This window comes from Ruditapes philippinarum, unplaced genomic scaffold (genome assembly GCF_026571515.1).
Source record: "Ruditapes philippinarum isolate M1 unplaced genomic scaffold, ASM2657151v2 ctg62_1_1_1_1, whole genome shotgun sequence".
In the NCBI taxonomy this organism is placed as follows: Eukaryota; Metazoa; Mollusca; class Bivalvia; order Venerida; family Veneridae; genus Ruditapes; species Ruditapes philippinarum.
The window spans coordinates 154,611-178,109 of NW_026865791.1; the positions used below are offsets into that span (position 1 = coordinate 154,611).

The 23,499-nt window shown below is 30.5% G+C and overlaps 1 protein-coding gene across 2 annotated transcripts in view; it reads right to left on the reverse strand.

The window, feature by feature from the left end:
* LOC132730353 (potassium voltage-gated channel subfamily B member 2-like) overlaps positions 1–23,499 on the reverse strand; it is a 131,136-nt gene that overhangs the window by 87,284 nt on the left and 20,353 nt on the right. Inside the window, exon 1 of one of the 2 annotated variants that reach the window (XM_060716259.1) lies at positions 2,795–3,043. The exons of the other annotated variant lie outside the window; for it this stretch is intronic. Within the exon in view, the coding sequence (XP_060572242.1) occupies positions 2,795–2,931 (137 nt within the window). The 5' untranslated portion in view covers positions 2,932–3,043. Of the gene's footprint in view, positions 1–2,794; positions 3,044–23,499 lie in introns of those variants that run through there. 2 annotated transcript variants of the gene reach the window in all.

A 23,499-nucleotide genomic window follows, 5' to 3' on the forward strand; every position in this document is an offset into this window, starting at 1 on the left:
ACTTATCACTAATTAGTAATATATAAGCTTTCCAACTTTTTGAGCATGTACATTCAAATATTATCTAAATATATGTGAAGTTTCTTTGCCATGTTGTAAAAACCTGATTTGATATGGAACTTCAAATCTTTAAATGCGATTTTCTCGAAAACGTGAAAATGTCACTTGGTACCTTTTTGCTTTAATGGGGCGAATTTGTAAAAAAAAAAATTATTAAAGAAAACAGATCAAGAAAGGAAATTGGGTAAGAATGTTCACTCCAATGTCAACTAATGAATGAAATTGAAAATGACCGTTGATGTAAATATACGCTGCCGTCCAACCACCGAACGCCCCCCCCCCAGCACCGGCTTAATACCATCTAACCAGAAAAAATATTTTAAAATAAATATTTAATCGTACATGTATATAACTAAAATACCACAATCACAAATTACCTTTCGTGATAAACTATCTTTCAAATATCGAAAAACAAAAACAACTACGAAATAGACTAAAAGCTGAACAGTTTTCTCTGATCAACCACCTATCCTCGTGCAAATCAAAAAGGAAAAGAGGAACCAACTATTGTCACGTGATACGGGACTCACTCGGATTAAATTCAAGAAGGAACTGTCAGAGCATGCTCCTTAGTGTCTCAAATATAAGAAATGGTTTGTTAAATTGGATACCCTAATGACACCATTCAATCATATACAATATATGAATAAATAAACATCGAGTAACATGATTGCGAAGTCTCCAATACTTATTTATTTGTATATATTTGTAAACACTTGTCACTATATACTTATTTAAATGTATTTTAAAAAGTTAAGAAAGGTGATCTGCAGCTCAAAAAAAAATGAACATATTTTACCCTTAACCCTAACCTTGCTAGCGCGACATAATTATGTATAATCTATTCGACCAGTGCAGACCAGTCTGTACTGTTCGTAATTCAGTCAATAAATGTTGATTTTATTTGTTAAAAATAATGGATGGTCAAGGCCATTTTATATATCTAGCGAGTTAAGCGTTGAATTTACACGTATCTATTTTTCCCCTGATTATTACAAATAACATCTCTACATGGCCAAATCAATATCAATTAAGATTTTTAGATATAAATCAATCAATATAACATACATCATATTGATATAAATCTTGTCAAAGCTACAAATGATTAAAGACCAGTCGTGACCTAGTTTCGTCTTTAGGAAATGATTTACAATGTAAGTTGTTTTTTTCTGTCATAAAATTAATTATTTAGTTTAAAAGCTTTATTTGCCATTTATAAAAAAGTCATACAATAATATGTAAATTAATGTATAGTTTTTCAGCATTTATTTTAGAAAATTCCGAGCTTGCATAATGATTACTAGAGCTATATACTGGCAATATTTCTTACGCCCCTTAGCTTTAAATTTGGCAATATTACTTGAGCACTTTTGCTTTAAATTTGGCAATCTTTCTTACGCCCCTTAGCTTTGAATTTGGCAATATTTCTTACGCCCCTTAGCTTTGAATTTGGCAATATTTCTTACGCCCCTTAGCTTTAAATTTGGCAATATTTCTTACGCCCCTTAGCTTTAAATTTGGCAATCTTTGCCACTGCCCTTTTCTTAATAGTTACTCAATATTATTATATACTAAGTAATCTAAACACTCATCATTTTCTCTATATTATAGGTAATTTTGCAATTTTACCAAACAAATTGAATTAAAACACGGTGAAAATTCATTATACAATATTCAGTTATTTTCTTAAGTACAATATGTTTATATAATTTATCTAAAATACATATCATTTTCTACATTTTATTTGCAATTTGAGCAACAACAAATTAAATTTAAATTTGAAACTTTTAATATATATACATGTTTCATCTTATAAACACTTCATGTAAACTGTAATGAAAATATAAATTATCATTATGAAGAACAGCCAAAAAGACTACATTGTATGCACTATTTATATTTTTTTAGTTTATGTGCAAGTGGTGACTGTCAAAAGTGTATAACTTTTAAAAAAAATTAATAATCTGATTTTTTTATAAAAACAACAACACAAAAAAAAACATATTTAATTATGCTGAATCTTTTACTTTAAATTGTAAAAAAGCGTGTATTGTTTAATTTTCTTATTCATTTTAGTTAGTTTTTCAAATGCATTTTCAATGTCTTTGAATAATTTGACTCACCTTAACAAGGAGTATCCTCTTATTAAAAACAGTATGTTTTCTTTATTTGAATTATGTAAACTGTTAAATAAATGTTGAGGTAAAGAAATCAAAGTACAACAAACTGATGTATTGTTTAGAATTACAGCACAGGTCCCAAAACTATTACCTAAAAACTTACATGTAAAAGATCGATCGTTAAAAGTTTCGGCTAAATTAATTTTCTATAAGACTTTAAAAGTGTTACTTCAATTAGCAGATCTGCAAAATATCCCGAGTTCAAGGATTTTTTCTCTAATTAGAACGGATTGACTTCCATTTAGGTCAAATAAATTTCTTTATTAAAGAAACGTAACTTTTAAACCATACATGGCTTGTTCAATATTATTATGCGCAAATAAATACATTTTCAAAATCACGAGAAAATACCAGAAATATTAACAAATACCAACACTACAACATTTCATTGACGGGTTATGTGCATTTAAAGTAACAAAAGTGCAGCGCGTGTTTTCCAATCTTTTCCAATAACACACACAAAAAACAACCATGCTTTTGTGCAATGCGGGTAAAGAAAAATTCATTTTCCGTGTAAAAAGCCATTTCGCACAATAGGAAAAATATTTACATACCCATATAAGGTGGATTCGGATGATGACGTATCCTCGATATGTATGACAGGCAAGGTAACTCCAGACTCTAATAATTCCACTTCAGACTGAGAGTTTGGTACCTTCTTGTAGATAGCTGCTCTCAATAATTTAGCCATAGCTGCCCGATGAATTTAGCGATTCCCTGAGCTATTTATAGACGAAAAAAGCCAATCTGATTTCTGAGCGCTTATTTATACGTTTGTTAAGGAAACTTCCAAACTATCAGTTCTTATTTAAACAGTATATTTGTTCGTCTGTTTGTTTTTCCTTCAATATTCCTAGTTCACTGATATGTATGTATATGTATGCATATATCTCAAAAGTCAAAGGTATCATGAAAACGGGAAACAAGTTTCATTCGATTAAGCACATTTAAAATGTACCAATTTCCTTTTTCAACTCTATTTTTAGACAATAAGTTAATCTTACTCCTTCTAAGTCAATAAAATATACATATTCATATTTCCGCTTTCATTCACAGTCTATAAGGCACACACTTTTTTGCGAATTGTTTTATAATACATTTCATTGTTACAAGGTCAATTATGGCGGTATAGAATTGCCAATTTCCTAACGATGTTATTATTGCAATAAATAATCTAATTGCATTATACTTATTCTGGCTTTAATTCTGTTTATTGCTTTTCGATTTTCAGTCACAGATCGTAGACTTATTTATCAAACATAACTAGAAAATAGATAGATAATAAAACATGTTTATCTGTAGGTCAAAACGTCATCCAAGATCCAAACAAATCATTCTTTCAACATCAAGTAGGAAAGCATTTCAATTCCTTTAAGCTTCAAGTGAGCCGTGTCATGACAAAACCAACACAATGGGTTTGCAACCAGCATGGATCCAGACCAGCCTGCGCATCCGCGCAGTCTGATCAGGATCCATGCTGTTCTTCCACCTGTTTAAAGATAGAGAAAATAATAGTGAATGGATTGGCTATGCGGGAGCCTGAATATCTGGATCCATGTCATCGCAAATAAAAGTGTGGCAGGGGTAAATATTGCGTTATTTTAAATATTGAATACTTGGTTTGGATTTATAAATCATTTTTTTGCCCCTAAATAGAATGTTTAACATTAAAACATATTTTAATTTATATTTTTAAGAAACTAGCCTGATTTATAGATAATTTTTTCGTGAAATACATTTAACATTAAATCTTCATTTGTAATATTATGAAGTTTCACATAAATGTATCTATATGCATGGGCATTTAATGTATCTTAAATTTGTTAAGACGTAAAGATTTAAATAATCCATTTTGTTAAATATAGTATAAAATCTTCAAGAAACCGCTAAAATGAACTAATTTAATTAACGGTCTTTTATTTACACGTAAATAGATTACAGTAAAAGACAAACCAGTTGATAAATAAAATATGTTGCAGCAATGGAGAGTTGAACTATATTTACATCGTATTTATATTGGTATTGAAACACACCAGTTCATGCTCACATACTCGTAACTGTATGATCATTGAATTAAAGATCATGTATGTTGTAATAAGGTTGTTACCACACTTAAGTAAAATTTTATTTATGTATATAATAATTCATCTAAAACAGTTTCCACACATTCAAGAATATGTTAAATATGTACTGCAAATGTTTATGCGCATTATAAGTACTCTTTAAAATAAATGCATTCATTTCTTATTGGAAAATTTGGCTTAGACTTTATCGAAAATAAATTTCTAATTACCTCCCTTTACATGAAATGTAAATTTGGTAATCAATGCTTTTTGAACTTACACTATTAATAAATCTTCATTTGATCATATTTATGACATATAAAACCATAAAAGAAAGTGAGTTACATGATCTTTAAAACATTTACTTAAACTCGATATCAGTCGTTAATCACCCCTGGGATTGTGTTATATAAGGAAACTTGGTCATGATCCGAGCAGGGCTCGAACCCACTGACTCCTTTACAACTAACCACAGCCAGCTTTTGATATAATTATAATTTTATATAGAAAAAACACTCTTATATATGTACGTAAACAGATAAGTTATATATACATAAAATTATGCCGTTAAATATTTTAATCTTCAAGACGTTAACCGCAGCCACCCCAACCACCCCATTAAATACACCAAATTTGGAACGTGTTGACAAACATAAGAAAAATAAATATATATAGTTTTTAAAAGTGTAATAAAATTGGTAAATTCTTAAAGATTATGAGGTGTTATCTCTGAATTATTTTTTAAGATAAAACAGCATTATCAATGTAACAATTTATTTTTTAAAAATACTTTCCCGAATAATACGTTTGAAGACCTAACTGTTCCTTTGTTCAATTTACATTTAGAATTGCCGTATATGCACAACTTTTCGTGTAGCGAAACCTTTGTGAACTCAATATTGACAATCATTTTTTCAGATCTAAGTACACTAACAAAAAGTGTTAATGGTTGAAAATAATACACTAGGTTTTATTAAGTATGTCAATAAGAGATGATAGAATGTGCAAACTCCCACGCCTCCTAGCACCGGCTTAAACGGTGTCCAATTCTTACACTATAAGTAATATAATCAATGATCTCGGGGGACCATAAAAATATAGCAAGACTGCGATAAGATACATTAGGATCTTTATCTTCTATGTCCCTAGTCATATATATGTCGATAACAGACTTTTCAAAGCAATATGATATTTTGTGTAGGTGTCTAGTATCATATATTTATAAATGTACGTTTGTTTGCTTGGATTTTACGTCACAGCGACACAGTATATGTCATATGGCGACGTACCAGCTTTACTGGTGGAGGAAGACCTCAGGTGCCATTCCGTACATTAATTCAGACACGAACGAGTAGAGTAGGCTAAGCAGAAACCACCGAAGTTTCATAAGCTAGCTGGATAGCTTATCCAAAGTCCCTGTCGGAATTCGAACCCATAGCTGTGAGGGGCAAGTGGTTTGAGTCAACCCATATACCAGGGAAAGTCGGAATTGCAGTGCATATTACACCAAATACACTTATAAATGTCTAAATGAAATACACTATATTTACAGACACAAATTGGAACTACGGCATTAAGTAATGTACTTATCAACATAGAGACCTTTTGAAGAAATTCAAGTTTTGTCTTTTCAACTGAAAACAATTGTAATTCATTTTTAAAGGGTTTTGTGTCCAAGAAATGCTTTTATTTTCATTCCTAAAAACTGTTTTCGGTATATTTCTATAGTTTGCAAAAAGACACTCATTGACCCTATTTTATATATTCTGTATTTTACCTGAAACATATTTTTTCTGTTGCTTGTTGGAAAAAAGGTAAAAATTATAGTGATTGAGTACGAAGTATGTAAGTCGAAATACGACTTTGTTTACATTTTTGAATACTTTTACAAATTAGTTATCATTAAGGGATAAGTTTTTTTAAGGCAACAAGCATCTAACATGCTCTAACATCATTATTTAAATGTTACAAAACTAATATTTGCACTATCCGAAGAAGTTTAAATTTATTCGTAACAAATGATTAACATATTAACCTATATTTTACTCTTTTTTGAAAAGACCAAAGTATTTGACAAGTTTAGGAAATGCAGCTTTTCAGACATAGTTTGTGCATTCTCTTTCTCAAGTTAGACATATTTAGCAAGAATTTCCTAGATTTCAATACATTTTTTGCTATATAAGTATTTTACATGTATCTAAAGATGAGCATAGTATATCTTTAAATCATAAATAATTTTTCAAGAACATTGATTTATTATTCTGTTATTAAGTTTCACACCACTAGACAAGCGACAAGCTTTTCAAATAGTTGAAACTTTACAGTAAAAAATCATGAAGAGTTTGAGAAATGTATAATCACAATTTATATAAATTTGTACATGCTATACTGATTTGTAAATATGTCCCTACCTACCCCATAACTAATGGGATAACAACAATTTGTTTTCTATATTATGTTGACATTATCATAGAAAAAAACATTATCTTCATGTTAGTCCTGGTTTATTTCGAACTGTTAAACTAGTGAAAGAGAACACCTCTAAATAAAGGACATATATTTAAGCTCTAAATTTATGCGGAAGGTTAAGACACAGTTGCTCAAAACATTGGTTAAAGTTAACAAGAGAGCAGCTTATCCACTGACCCAGCTATTCATTGATTGGATTTCCATTGCTCGGCACTAGCATTATGATTACAGATTAGTTAACTAAGCGGTGAATCAAAGATATTTCATTTATAAAATCACATAAATTGTACAGAAAATTGGCTAATTAAGAAAACAGATACATGTTTCTTTACCACCTAGTGTCATACACTTATTTCCATTATTTAAGGTGATGGTTAACCATTAGCTGATACTTAGATTAGATTAAACCCAACCAGTGCATAAAACATTGCAGCCATCATTTAATAATTCTAAGTCCAACGGACAAATTTTAAGCAATGGATTCTGATTTCATCCGTTGATTTTCACTTACCAGCCTCCCCAGCCACCTCTATGCAGCAATAGTAGTTAATTAAGTAAATTAACACACGGACACACTTAAATAACCAAAAAGGGAATCAAATAGAATAGGTGGCACTTCTGATAGAAAATGTGTGTGTTTTGCAAAAGTAAAAAAGAGAATTCTAAACTATTTATTCTAAAGGTTAAAATGTATATGTCTCTCAAAGGTATAACGATAAGCGTAAATTAACTGTCGTGATGCGATTAGTCCATAGACTACAGTATAACACATGCCTTTCTCATTAATTAATAATGCATCTATACATTGATTTTGGCAAAGAGCAGTAAAATCCAAATTTCTATGCGCCCACCAAATTAGCGTTTGACTTTTTTTAGACAATATAGCAGCATATAAAGATTTTAGATGGAAACTCATTTTCAGTTATATATTGGTATATAATTAGTAAGGCTTAATTTAACAACTGATTGTATTAAAAAGGTGTATCTGTTGCAAACTTAATTCCCATTTGTTGGTTTCAAATCCAAAAGCAAAATGGGCAAACTCTGAATTCAAAAATTACAGCCTAAATGATTGTAAGTACAATATGATTTTATTCAATATGTACATATCTTGCGACAGCCAATCATTATCAGAGGTGTTTCTCACTTTATTGGTAAGAGGTATTTGCCTCTTGGTTTTATGGGGAAAGAATAGCGCTAAAATTGCTAATTTATGAAGTAAAGTTCAGATTTTTGGGAAAACTGCATGATTTTCAAGGAATATTTCAAAAAGGAAGAGGACTTTTATATGCCTCTGTTTTCTTAGGTAAAAAATCACTGATATTTCATGTGCAAACAAAGGAAACCTTGTAGTAAAATACATAATATTATAGTTAAATTGTTTTAAAATATTAGGTGTATAAAGCTATTTGATTGCCGCCTGTGGATTGTAACATTGTTGTTTAAATCGTGTTTAAAATGACAGTAACAGTATAATAACAGTATACCTTAAATGAAAGTAATTTGTCAGTATTTATATACTGAAAACTAGGTGGACATGAGTTAAATCATCGCAAAACCTACTAAATAGCAGCGGAATATTCTGATCTTGTTTACGTACACACTTCAGGTATATTGAACTACATAGGCATTGCATGTTACAAATCTTTCGAGAAACGACCATAAGGCTACGAAAACAACATAACTTTACTTGGTTTTTTTGTTGTTTTTTTTAAATTTTGAAAAAAATATTTCATCAGAATAAATGAACGTCAATATGTTGGAGGGTCAAAGAATTATTGTTTAATTTAATTATTTTTAAAGCACATTGTGCTGGCCGACAGAAATCATCATTTAATCAAAGCAGACGACAAAGGCGACGCATAAGAACAAACATAATTTCCCACAACCATTTGAGCCGCGTCACGACAAAACCAAAATAATGGGTTTGCGACCAGCATGGATCCAGACCAGCCTGCGCATCCGCGCAGTCTGATCAGGATCCATGCTGTTCGCTTATCAACTCTATTACAAGTGGAGAAACTGACAGCGAACAGCATGGATCCTGATCAGACTGCGCGGATGCGCAGGCTGGTCTGGATCCATGCTGGTCGCAAACCCATTATGTTGGTTTTGTCATGACACGGCTCATTTCAAACCGTCAGCCTAATGCAGGCAGATGAAAGTCACCTTTCATTAGTTATTATAAGGACTTGATAAGATTGCCTTGTCCAAATTCAACGCATTATATGTAATTTCCCTCATCTTTTCACCTCATCTTACACATGAAATATGCATTGTCAATAATTAGTCTATACGTCTGAAAAGAAAGGTTGCCATGTTTACAGGAATCGTGTTGTTGTTTATTTGCTTAAGCCTTATTGGTCTTTCCTTAATATAATTTCACTCCTTTATTTGTCTTTACTTTTTTACCAATCTCCAAGACAGTAAGAAGTTTGTGTTTACAAACACATGTAAACATTTCCTCAAATAAAGCTTATAATGGCGATAAATGTAATTTAATGTTTCACCATTGAGGTATGTGGTCTTTTACCTAATTGTCATGATAGATGGTTATAACAAATGATCTAATTCAAAGATACAGGGTCAAAATTAATACTTTCAATTAATACTAGTATGTTAGTAAACGGGGGAAGGTTGGTTAAAAGGGGTACCTTAAGTTAAAAGAATATCACCTTTATAACAAGTTTACAATTCAAACATGTGATATCTTTATTGCTGAAAATAGATACCATTAAATGTAAAATCGCTCTAGATCACCATTTCAAGTGTATACTTTACAGGCGAATATTTGCTTGCAAAGATGCTTTTTTTAATTAATTCAACTGCATCTAACCAGGGTCTTTCAAATATTCGAATATTGTGAATTTATTGTTAATGCTATGATAAAATAAAATTATGCCTCTTAAAAACATTGGTATTGAAAATGATAGAATTGTAGGTCGTCTGCTAGATTCATTACAAATATTTATAAAGAAATTTTTAAATGTTTTGTTTCATATAGACACAGTTACTTATGTATAACTTTTTGTTTATTAGTAAGCATTTATAAAATTATGTTGGTCAAGAAAGGCATTCCACCAATTCAGTTTGGTAAATGGTAACTAATAAACACTAACAAATTCAGCGTTTGAAATTATTTTTTTATAAAACTGTAAATTTACTAGACTTATCAAATTAATATATTTACCATAGTTAACGTGTTATGATTCATTTGAAATACTGCAATTCTATTGGATAAAAAGTAATTTCTTACACTATGTAAATTAGGCTACATTTTTAAATGTATTTTGAGCATGAAAGAAGCTACTAATATACTATTTTGTATCGTGGAAAGACTTATAAACTTAGTTGCCTAAGCAAATTAAATATGGGTATCCTAATTTTATTTATAATAAGGTATTTTGTCAAGGTTTTTTTCTAACCAATATATAGTTTGTTTAAACCATATGCTTTTTAGAATTATAACTGCGTTCAATGTCGTTTACAGTTTGAAAATCAAATTATTTTTTGCTCAATGAGATTGCAGAAATTTCAAATGAATCATAACACATTTACTTTGGCAAATCGGCACACTAAAATTGGTAAGTATTCATTAGTGAGAATTTACTATATTAAATTGGTCAAACGACTGTTCCCTTCTTGATCAATTTAATTTTGTAAATACTTACTAATAAATACTAACGTATACTTAAAAATTCAGATTTACCATGATAATATCAAAATAACTCGTGCGTTTTTTTATATTAAACTAATGTTAGAATGACCTTTTATTTGTTCCTATCATAGATTAAAGGTGGCAAACCTACTGAAATCTGTTCACGGCTTTTTGTTCTGAGAACAGTTATTGAATTAGTCTGTTTTGGAAAAGCCAAAAGGAAATCAAAGAGACTTGAAACAAAGTCGGTAACAAAGTAGGAAACTGATTTACATGTAGGAGTTGACATGATTATTTAAAGAAAATCCATTCAGTATAAAAAGAAATATTTACGAAAAAAAACAACTTACCTACATTGCGACTATGTTTAGAATTTTGTGACGTTTACTTTTTTTCGCAAGACAGATAGGTTGGACGCCCAGAAATTTGTTAGTAACTTGATCGGATCCATTAGTACTATAAATATCGCCAAAAGATTGCTTGATTTAAACAACGGCAGTACGTCATACTTAAACTACACTGTTATTCGGATAATTTAATGAACCGTCTACATCATCCATAAAGTAACTATAGATACAACATATTTACAGCAATCAATAACTAGGTTTTAATCACAGGCTATTCTAAAAATGATATGATTTTTTGGTTAGTTAAACTGAAGGGGAAATCGAGCGTGAGATATCTTGTTAAGTTACATCAATCGATTAATACATGCACTGATTTACTAACCGACTTTAATGCAGCAAAATAACAGATAATTTTGATTCAGTACAACAATATACATGTATTACCCATTTTTATAATGTAACCATCATTTGTTACACAGACCACACATTTATAAGGACCCCATTCACGTTAAAAAAACTATCTGTTTATGGAAAATAATTCAATACCATAATTAAATAAAGAGTGTTTCGTTTTAATGATTCGCCTAAGACGTCTTCTCTACACATCCGATTACTACTTCACTTAACTTCAAAAGATAATTATATGATAAGAAACATTGATTGTTTTAGTTGAAATTCCCAAGTTTCTGTAAAGATTTAATGACAAATTCATCCCTCTACATGAATAGCATCTTAAGTCAAACCTTATCCCATCTATTTAAAAAATGAAATTAAAGAAAAGCTACATTTGAAAAAAAATCGCGAAAACTAATGACGAAATTCAACAGATCTTTGTAACTAGTTTTTTATGAATATGTCTGTAAGAGATATAAAACCACCAGAGTCAAACATAAATAAAGACTTACATAACATTGCCGTATGGAAATAAAAATAAACTTTAAATTATTAAAATGTGAAGACTTCATCCCAAGACACGTCGGAATGCCTACAAAAACGTTAACATGTCAATCACTTTCAAGTTACGCGCTACTTTAAGAATACCGTACCATCACTGAAATTTACAGAAACATTGCATTACTTATGGTATGCAATTTATCTTTATTTTGTAAATTTTATATGAAGCTTTAATTTTATTGAATGTACCCATCAGAGAGTTATATTTAAAGCACCATACATGTATGAACATTCATATATTACCAAATGAAATATAAAATATAATTAGGTTGACCTTCCATATGTTAGGTAGAGTATGTTAAACAAAATGCCATTCTAAATATGTTTTGCTTGAACAGTCTATGTATGCCAGACGCATTTCTTACATATATGTAACGTTTTCTTTTTTGTTTTTTTTTTGTCGGATTGTCATTATTGTAATTAGAGTCTTATGAAACATCTTATAACGGCAAAAGATTTGTTATAAAGTTGTAAAAACTAAGGAGTTATCTTTATAGCAAATTTGTTTAAACCTAACACCTTTATATATACATTACATTGTATAGTATGCAATTTGTGCAATATTGACCTATATGTTTCAAACTCTTATCAAAATATAAGAAAAACTAATGTTAATAATTATACTAAACATCACCCGAATTAAGCTTTTACTACTAAAGAAAGTAAGAAAACAGATAACTTTCATTTTAACGAGTTTTTACATGAATTATATTCCTTTCATATTTCTATACAAGCATACTCAATCTTCGTCCAGAACGCATTAAGATAATACGTATCTTACCCCCAAAAACATTACGAAATAACAGACTATTTTATCGATCATGTACTGCTTTGGTAATCATTTTATACTACAGTTTCATTCCCGAAAAAAATACAGTTGATTGAAACGAAAATGATTGTCTGTTACGCGAAATGACGCCCTCATTTATCTTACATTCCGTGATTTATCACGTGTCTGTGTTTCTTTGAAATTCTATTTATTATCAAATGATAAACTTGCATCGAGATTTGTAATATCTTTCCTAAATCTTGTTACCTCTGACTTTAAATAAATCAAATTTCCCAGTCAACCAATAAAATATTCCAAATCAAAGAGATATCAAAGATATTATTTCCTAGTTTGTCGGAATGACGTAGAATTCTTTCATTATTATTTACGTCTTTATATTCAGAGATATCAAAACATTGCCTTAGAAATAATATTTACTCCCATAAGTGCATTTTCTTATTTGTTAATCATACATGCCTTTGTTTAGCAATCTAATAATATTTTACATAACGACTATAAATATAAGCACGCACATTTTAACTTCTGTTAAGAAAAGTACATCCAATAATATTCACAGAACTCCCAAAAGCACAAATGAAAGCGTCTGTAGTCGCTGATTACTTCAGGTCTCATGTAAACTATCCATACGTCTTACATGAAACATTACTCTATTATAACAAAGTCTTCTAATATTCTAAATGTTAAATGATCACGTAATAATACATAGGGTATTCCATATACAGTATTATCGATTTTTCACACGTTTTCACGCGAGACTTTCGTACCATCCATTACCGGCTGCAGATGCATGCCCAGTTTTCAATCAAAATAATTGAATTATGGTCCTATATTGATCCGCCAGAAACAAGTTCCCACATTGCCGTCTGCTATCAATCTAAACTACCCGAAAATTCGTGTTGAATTACATAATTCCAATCAACCGCAACATCAGACAAAAAATTCAATCGCATTGCACCTCTATAGTAATTTTCTTCGTCACTTCTATTCAAATCAAAGAGTGTGCTTTTATTATTTATTTAGTGGTGTCTTTCCTCGATTTTTACCGTTCAACATCACGTAATTTCTCGTAATTTCTCGTTAAAACAATGGAGTGGCACGCATTTGATCCAGCCTTTAATTTCCACGTGAAGACTTTTAGGATCACTCAATCAATTGATTTTTGTTGCAACTTAATTATTACCCATGCTTCTTCAACAGAAATCAGTGATTTTAATATGATAAAGCTAAAGCAGTTCTTGTGATGCCATTTTCTATAGAGTAACTAGCCTTGATTCATTGATATAAATCAGAGAAAATTGCGGCATCAGCTTGATTTCATGATTACAAGTAAATTAACAGAATCAATAATTCTATAAAATCTTCTTTCTATAAAAATGGCATAGGACTTGTACCTGAATACCTTTCATATATAAAAATATCGAACCATTCTTAAAGAAATCATGAGGTAGTGAAAATCACTACTTTGATTTGTTATTCCCTCGACTAATTATCGCTCTAGCTTTTTATGTTCAAGTTTTTTTTAATTAATTACCCAATATCTAACACGTCGCCACTGCAAAAGGCAAAATTCATAAGGAACCTAGAAGCATCGATTTGTAGGCTACTGCAGAGATTTTAAAATGATTATTCAGAAATAATTCTAAAGAATAAATAGCACAATCTACGGATGTTTCAAATACTTCTTTAACAAGCGTGCAGGTCGTATGACAAAAGGTGTTATGGAACATTCTCAATCGATGCAACATAGAATACTTAAGTTTAAAAAATATAATACAATAGCCCAAGCTCCTTTGATGATTAAATCCAGCAGATTATATGTCTAAAAAAAACTTAAGTCCGCCTTAAAAAAAACAAAACATTTTGTTACAGTTTAATATCTACACTGTTAAAGATCCTACAGTAAAATGGCATCTTAAACAATCACCCGGACTTAAAAGAGTATACAATTTCCCTTAAATACAATATAAAGCAAGAGTTGTCAATCCCCAATCAAGTCAGGTTTAGTCCCTGTTTAAATTGTTTCTATCTATCATGTAAGTGAAACTTCCCTTATTGTTATTTCTTCTCTATCAGGCAAAAGACTGATTCATTCTTCTTTCTGTTTGACGTATATTGGTGTACAGCAGACGTCATTCTGTATTTGAGCGGGAAACTGTAATCTTTCTACAATTAATTTTCGATTAAACTTTTTAATTTGTCTGTTTTCTTCAGGATTTAAAGCCAATTTTATCTGTGTTTTTTTTAAATTAAAACCAGCGAATCAATTTTGGATTGTTTGAGTTTGTATCAGCTACGTAATTGTTCACCGGAAGTAGCGCCATTATCAACCGGAAGTTATATCATATTTGTCAATATGAGGCATTTTGAAAAACTGCTAGGAGGAAAAATACCTCACAAATCAGGCCTTTGCACATAATTATGTTCATATCGCTTAAAAATATAATAATAATAAATACCAAATACATTCATCGTTTGCTTGTGTCACATTAAAAGTAACTGAAAAAATATTACAAATACTATTTCAACTGATACACCTTTAAAATAAACATAATCATTTACTATTTCATGTATGGGAGATACAGTGGACAGCATTATGATTCCAATATTCACCTTATCCTTCTACGACCCGGAAGTGGATATCTTTCATCCGTCACAATCTGAACTGCACAATGAAACTAACCTTCCAGATATAAGAACAAAATGTTACTTCATTGCGAGTTACTGCAGCCCATTGTCATTTTGTCATTATTGAATATCAAAAGAAACAACATGTGTACAGATCAATGTATTTATCATTGGTTCTTTTAAACATGGACTAGTTCGAATTTAATAAGAAAGGTTTTGATAATAGTTATGTTTCAATAAAGAAGCGAACAATAAAGTATCAGGAGAGACTTTGCGGACTTACGGAGTGGCCATGAAATATCATGAAATCGAGGACAAAAAGACATAAATGTGCTTGATATAAGACATTAATTGTTTTGTGATAGAGAAGTGTTGATAAGAGGATATATTTAGCATGTATAATAATTACGTAATAGAATTGAATGTAGGACAAACATTATTGAGTGAAATATCGTAAACAGATGCAATATCCAATTAAAACAAAGCCTTTTAAAACTATAATATACATTCTACAACACAGCACGGTTATTAAATGTTTATGGTGATAATATGTCATCCCTAAAACACATAATATGTCAATATTTAAACACATAAAAAGATGCCAATCGGCACTAAAAAAGAAAAATGCTATGGTTAATCAATTGAATGTTTGTAAAATTGCAGATCAGTTGGTTGGAAGCAAAACCTTTAACTTATTCGACAAACATTACAAATATCAAATTCACTGATAATACGTTATAAAATCAATAAATAAAACTTAAGAAATAGATATATCATTGTACATGTATAAATATGCTACTATCCAGTACATCAAGGAATAAAATCCTTATCTTAGATCCTAAGCTTATGTCAATGGAACAACTGAGTGGTTGCACAAATTACCCATTCAAATAGGTCCTCAAAGTCTAATGTGAGCAGGGTTTATATTGTGACTTTAAATGAAACAACTTTAGAAACATGTATAATTTCCCTGATGATTTACAAAACAAAATGTGTAGCATACGATTGTAAAATGAAGCCAACATTTGGCCAAAATAGCAAGAGGCATATCGTAATGTAAGATACAAATGAATATTAAAACTAATATCCGCATTAACACACTGAAAATAAACACGTTGCAATACCCTCGGTGCCGCCGAAGCATACTTTGATGAACCGTATACAGAAAATCTTTAAAGAAAGCTTATTAAGATGACAAAATAACACACACCATTTTTACATCTTCTTTCTGCTCTGGATTCCTCTTTTAAATTTAACCTACTGGCGACAATTGAGTATTAAGATGCGACCAGTGCAGGCCAGCCGGACACTATTCACTATTCAATCAGTACTTATTTTGAAATATCTCCTAAAAACGATGAATGATTTCGTCCAAATTGTAATATGGACAAGTCCATTTAAGCTATTTAGTGTAGAAAGAGTTTAATATAAGATATGCCGTGATTGGCGCCAACACGCCATTGTGAGGCGATAATAACAAGTTATAAAATTGTATTGTCTTCTGCAACTGGAAGACAATAACAACACATACAACAATAAATGTCGGTGAAATTGCAATACTGATGGCCAATTAATTGATAGAAATGTAAGAAATGTCTTGCAAAAAGATAAAACTTCGCTGTTATTATTCCAGTTGGCATGCATTCCGAGTATAAAATAGCGTTTAAATATGCACTATAACTTTATCCCTTACATTTAATCAAACATGGCAAGACGCTACAAGACACGTCTGTATCTATATCTATGAAATATATATTTATGATCAAATCGATATTATCGATCTATTTAGACTCGTGGTTTACGTTGTAAAGAAGAAATATACACTTCTATTAATTAGTTTTCTTTGATAATATTTAAAATTCCTTTTTTTTCGATGCTTAAAGAAAACAAACGATAAAAGTGTGAACGAGAATTGGAAAATTATTTAAACCGTGAAAAATTCTAACATTCAAGCGCAAAAATAAACATTGCCATTATGTTATTTTTATCATCAATATCTGAAAGACCAATATGATAAACAAGATCAACAAGGAAAGGCGGCGTTCAATGAACGGAACCCCCACATGACCCAAAACAACATTACAAGAATCTTTTTATTGTTATATCAATATCTCTTATATATAGAATTATTTCTATTTGCCAAACACTTTTTAATTGTAGCCATTACATTGACCTAAATGTCCTAACCATTGAATTTATGGCCAAGTTCACACAATATTACTATTACTTTACTTTGGGAATTGTTTTTCTTGTTTTGTCTACGTCTAGGTTCTGCTGATACATTATTGACCTCTATAATTCTGTCATGTCGTACATATCGTCCATTTTTATGAGAAGATCATTCCTTATATTTGAATATATTAATACTGTAATCTACTAATATTCGACGTCTATCCAATACAGTATCAGAGAAGATAATAACGGGAAAATTAGATGTAGTACAAGTTCATTTGACTATGATAATTCATAATACAATATATAAATAACTTAAATGATCTTTATCAGAGAAGATGATAGCGGTAAAATTAGATGTAGTACAAGTTCATTTGACTATGATAATTCATAATACAAAATATAAATAACTTAAATGACCTTTAAATGATTTAAATGATCTCGTATAAGTTTAACAAAAGAGTTAACTTATACTGAATTGCAAACCTTGAATTTTGATAACTGTTTAGCATTATCATTGAAGGAATAAGGAGGGGTCGCATATGTTCTGCAAGTCAAATATAATGCTATTTTTATGTCTGAATGCCAAATAAAATATGCCTACCTTATCATTAATTTAATAAGTTGTCACTATTTTCATCTTTTAAGTGTAGGACTGTGATTTTGTATAGCATCATCGAATATGGTGAGAATCACACTACAATTGCTTCTCTCATTAAGGGACTCCACTAAGGCGTATTAACATGACGGGACTGGACATATTTTTGTCTTATATTTGTGTACCATTTGATGTGGTCTAGACCAAGAGCTTGTGTCATTTGCCCAAAACAATTTTACAAAAATACTCATTGTATGGTGCAAAATGACCCTAAACATTTTGTTATTAGGCTTTTAGACCACAGTGAAAGGTCTCCCGTATGTTGAAGGTACATTGGTAAATATTGTTACTGAAAACAAACTTAATGACTGGATGGTTATTTTTGTCTATATTGAATGAAAATGAACGTTCTAACCTTTAGAATATCTGGATAGTGTTTAATCAATTAGAACATTAAAACTGACATCAAGATAACGATTGTATCTGTGTCACACACATGAGTTGCCTTGTATTTGTAGCATACTGTTTATATTTTACATTTAATTATTTTCTGAATTAATGACATTTGGATATTTTACACCACGTTCGGCACGCCTCTCACACACAGTTATTGTATCTAGGATAAAACAATGTCCAGACACTGATGCAAAAAATCAAAACTGATATCGAACTTTTAGATTCTATAAATATTATCAAAAATTAGGGACACATTTATTCTACACTTATAAAGACAGTTATCAGTATAAAATGAAACGTGACCACAAAAAAGTATCTCATACCAACACCAATATTACGTAGCTTCTGAATTGAAGTCTTATCCCTTGAATTCCCATATGGGCCCGTTTTAGTTTATATTATTTCACATTACATGTCCCATTACATGTTGCATTACACCCCCCCCCCCGACACAATAAGTAGGGCACCCAGAAGACACCAAACAAAAACTTGGAGTGGACATAAGGGCGCGAAAGGAGATCACAAAATGTTACTATACTCTTGGAATTGTTTTTCTTGTTTTGTCTACGTCTAGATTCTGCTGATACATTATTGACCTCTATAATTCTGTCATGTCGTACATATCGTCCATTTTTATGAGAAGATCATTTCTTATATTTGAATATATTAATACTTTTATCTTCCAATATTCGGCGTCTATCCAAAACAGTATTAGAGAAGATAATAGCGGTAAAATTAGATGTAGTACAATATCATTTGACTATGATAATTCAAAATACAAATACATAAATAACTAAAATGACCTTTAAATGATTTAAATGATCTCGTACAGTTTTAACAAAAGAGTTAATTTATGCTGCATTACAAACCAGGATTTTTTATAACTGTTTAGCATTATCATTGTGGGTACAAGGAGGAGTCACATATGTTCTACAAGTCAGATATAATGCTATATTTAAGTCTGAATGCCAAACAAAATATGCCTACTTTATCATTAATTTCATAGGTTGCCACTAGTTTTATCTTAAAAGTATAGGACTGTGATTATGTATAGCATCATCGTATATGGTGCCAATTACACTACAATTTATTTTCTCATAATGGGACTCCACTAAAGTTTATTTATATGGTTTAGCTACATGACGGGACTGAACATATTTTTGTCTCATAATTGTTTACCATTTGGTATGGTCTAGACCAACAGCTTCTGTCATTTGCCCAAAACAATTTTACAAAATACTCATTTGTTTGGTGCAAAATGACCCCAAACCTTTATGTTTTTATGCCTTTAGACCACATCTAAAGATCTTCCGTATGTTGGAGATACATTGGTAAAGATTTATTTTTTGTACTTATCACTTAAAACAAACTTAATGACTGGATGGTTATTTTTGTCTCTATTGCATGGAAATGAACGTTCTAACCTTTAGAATATCTGAATAGTGTTTAATTAATTAGGACATTAAAACTGACATCAAAGATAACGATTGTATCTGTGTCACACACATGAGAGGCCTTGTAATTGTAGCATACTGTTTATATTTTTCGTTTCATTATTTTCTGAATTAATGACATCGGGATATTTTACACCACGTTCGGCACACCTCTAACAGTTACTGTATTTAGGATAAAACAATGTCCAGACACTGATGCAAAAAAGACTACTGATATCAAACTACTATATATATTTTCAAAAACAAGAGCTGTCACCCAAGTGACGAATGTCCCCCGAAAAGGTTTCTTAAGCATACAGGTATTACGAAAAGAAAAGAGAATGAAAGTAACTAATTGCTGAATAGTGTTCTTTCTATTATTGTACTTGTAATCTCTAATTGTGATAGCATGAACCTTTAAAATATAAGTGTGACCTTGACCTTTGAAGAGGGACGTGGTTCCTTGACGCGACAAAATGTTGTTATGAGATAGACATTTGTGCCAAATTATTTCAAAATACCTCAATGCATGACAAAGTTACAGTCCGGACATGATTGTTGTGTAAGTGGGGACACACGGACGGAGCAGACGGATATGAGCCTTAGCTGCGACACATTGTCTTGATGTGGTAGACATTTGTGCCAAGTTATTTTAAAATCCTTCAATGCATGACAAAGTTACAGTCCGGACACGAATGAAGTGGGACAGACGGACGGACAGACGGTGCCATTATTTTATGCCTCCCTTCGGGGGCATAATTAGGGACAAAAGTATTCTACCCTAATAAAGACAGTTATTATATGAAACGTGACCACACAAAAAGTATCCCATACCAACAGCAATAATACGTAGCTCCTGAATTGAAGTCGTATTAACCTTTACTGTACAAACTTTTTATTCAATGTTTATAGGCCCATTATGCCTCAAAAATGCTATCAGTATCATTTCTGAAAATCTGTTTTATTTTTGGTAGATTCTATCTTGTTACAGTTTAAAAAAACATCCTTTTGCTTCTTTTTGGCCTGTTACCAATTGTTATAATTATATTAAATATTAAATATTTTGTATGGAAGTAAAAATATTTCATTGTTTACATTTTGCTACTTTACGTCACATTACCGTATTAAATCGTTATTAAACACATGTTTGACATTCTAAACAATTACAAAATATGGATTTCTGATGCATAACTAAAACTTTCCCTGGCCAAACTTAAAACTTTCCCAGGCCAACAGTATCACGTTTTTCATTTTTGAAATTGTAACTGCTTTTATATGCCCAGAAAATTTAATGAATCATTATATGGTCCCAGACTCCATTCAAATTAAAACAAAACATTTTACAGAATTAAAAACTCGCTATGACTGATGGGAAACTCCGAGTCGACATGCCTTTACAATGAATAGAAAAACAAAAACAAAAATGCTGATGGTTTCTTTTTTTTCTGAAGTTGATTGATCATCACCTAAAGTAATGTAATTGGATAGGCATTGTTCACAAAACTCACTGTTCCATTCTGTGTTTTTTATTAAGCGGCGTGTCTCTTAAATTGTTTTTATCCCTAAAGGATAATTCAGATAGTAATGTATACGTTTAGGTAATTGGTTATACATAGACCTTATTATATTTTATGCAAGGTAATGAAAATGAGTATTTTATCAGTTTGTTATAATCAGCATTACTCGTTGTTTATCACGTATTTTTCACGCATTGTGAAGACTGAAGTTTTTCATCAATAAATAATTAGGAAGCAATATACGCAAGTAAAATTTGTATGAACAATCTTTCTTTCGAGTAAGTCAAATTCATTATCCAAAATGTCAAAAGGTTTATGACTTATTCAGCATTGAGACTTTTGTATATACAAGTCTTATTGTATTGAACTTAACAACGTCTTGGTACGAAGCTCCAAGTTCGTGAACAAATTTGCATTTTTATGACCGCGTTTGCTTATTCTATACAACACGCAGCATTCGTGATAAAAGGGAATGACTGAGAACATTATTGTCAACTGTGCAACATAGATGTTAACCTGACATTCAGGCAATCAAATTGTATTCCATTCCTGATTTCGACTATATTGACTACATACGAAACAATGGTTGTATTTTCTTCATCTCTTTTGGTGCATTACAAATTATTACAATTTAATGAAATGAGTTACGATTTGACTACACCCTAAAATATGCTCTTTTTTAAATTCTTAGCAAAATTGTATCCATAAAATTGTCCATATAAATCAAGCGTAAAGTACAGCAGTCTGTTTTCATAAGACTGTAATCATATTCAGACAAGATCGTCAGCCATTTTATTAATTCATTAGTGTCTATCTGGGAACGTCAAGAATGATTTATGTCCCAATATAAATGGTGGTAATACCAGTATAGACTTGCATATATTTATTTGACCTATATTAAGCCCGAACTTATAAAAGGTTTGTCAAATGGAAACTTAAATATCAAGGGAAACAACTTTCTTACAAAACCGTAACACATTTGTAATTATTCTTAAATCCAATTTTAAAAATAAAATCTTACTGTATGCCTGAGTGAGCTTACATTTTAGCAAAAGTGACATACTTTTTATAGAGAAAATACGTGCATGTTGCAAACTTTGTAATGTGCAGTGTAAACAAATTTACCTTTCTTTATTTCGGTTATATGACCTATCTCTCTGAAAGATATTTGTATATAATTAGTAAATACACATAACTTGTTAAAAGATTAAAATGTGACGCTGTAGATGTACGATGTTATTGTCCTGCTAATAACAATGCATTTACATTATATCTTTAAATGACTGATACTTCGAGACAAAGGTTATCTCATATATTGTCTAATATTTCGAAACATTTGTAAGCTCAAATATTGGCTACTACATTATACACATAGGTTATCACATAAATTGGCTGATAATTCGACATATATGTTATCTAACATGTTTGGTTATCTCAAATATTGGCAAATACATCATACACATAGGTTATCACATAAAATAGCTGACAGTTCAAAACAACAACAATAAAATGTGTTGGTAAATACTTGACTTCAAGAAATAATATGATGTGTCAGTTAATGATTTGCATAAAAATGTTTAAGTTAATGATTCGCATAAAAATAATATAATTTGTTTGTTAATACTTACTTAAATCAAGTAATACATTATAATGTGTTTGTAATTTATTCACAAAAGAAAAATAAACTGTGTTAGTTATTGGTTTGCATAAGAAATGATATAATGTATTCGTTGTTTATTCGCAAAAGAAATAATAAAATGTGTTGGCTGATGCTTTGCATAAGAAATAATATAATGTGCTGATTAACACTTCGCTCCAGGAATAATTTAATGAAACTCCACTGAGGTCCAAAGGCCTAAAATTATAAAATTTGAATTTCTTACAGACACGAGCATGAACACTTAAAATAGAAAGATGTGCAAAAGATCATAAAGACATACATTTAAAATACATGTTAAAAGTCGTATTTTAAGCTATTTTTAGCTGGATTTGAGTGAAAAGCATTGCATTTCTTTTTAATTTTTGGTCATTTTCCACATAACAAAAAATAAAACAGAAAAATAATTCAGGAAAAATGAAGTAAGCGAATGATCTGAAATTTTGCACATACAATATTGGTGTTGACCTTTATCAAATGGAACATTAATCTGAAAATTTAAACTTATTTCCAGTCCTGT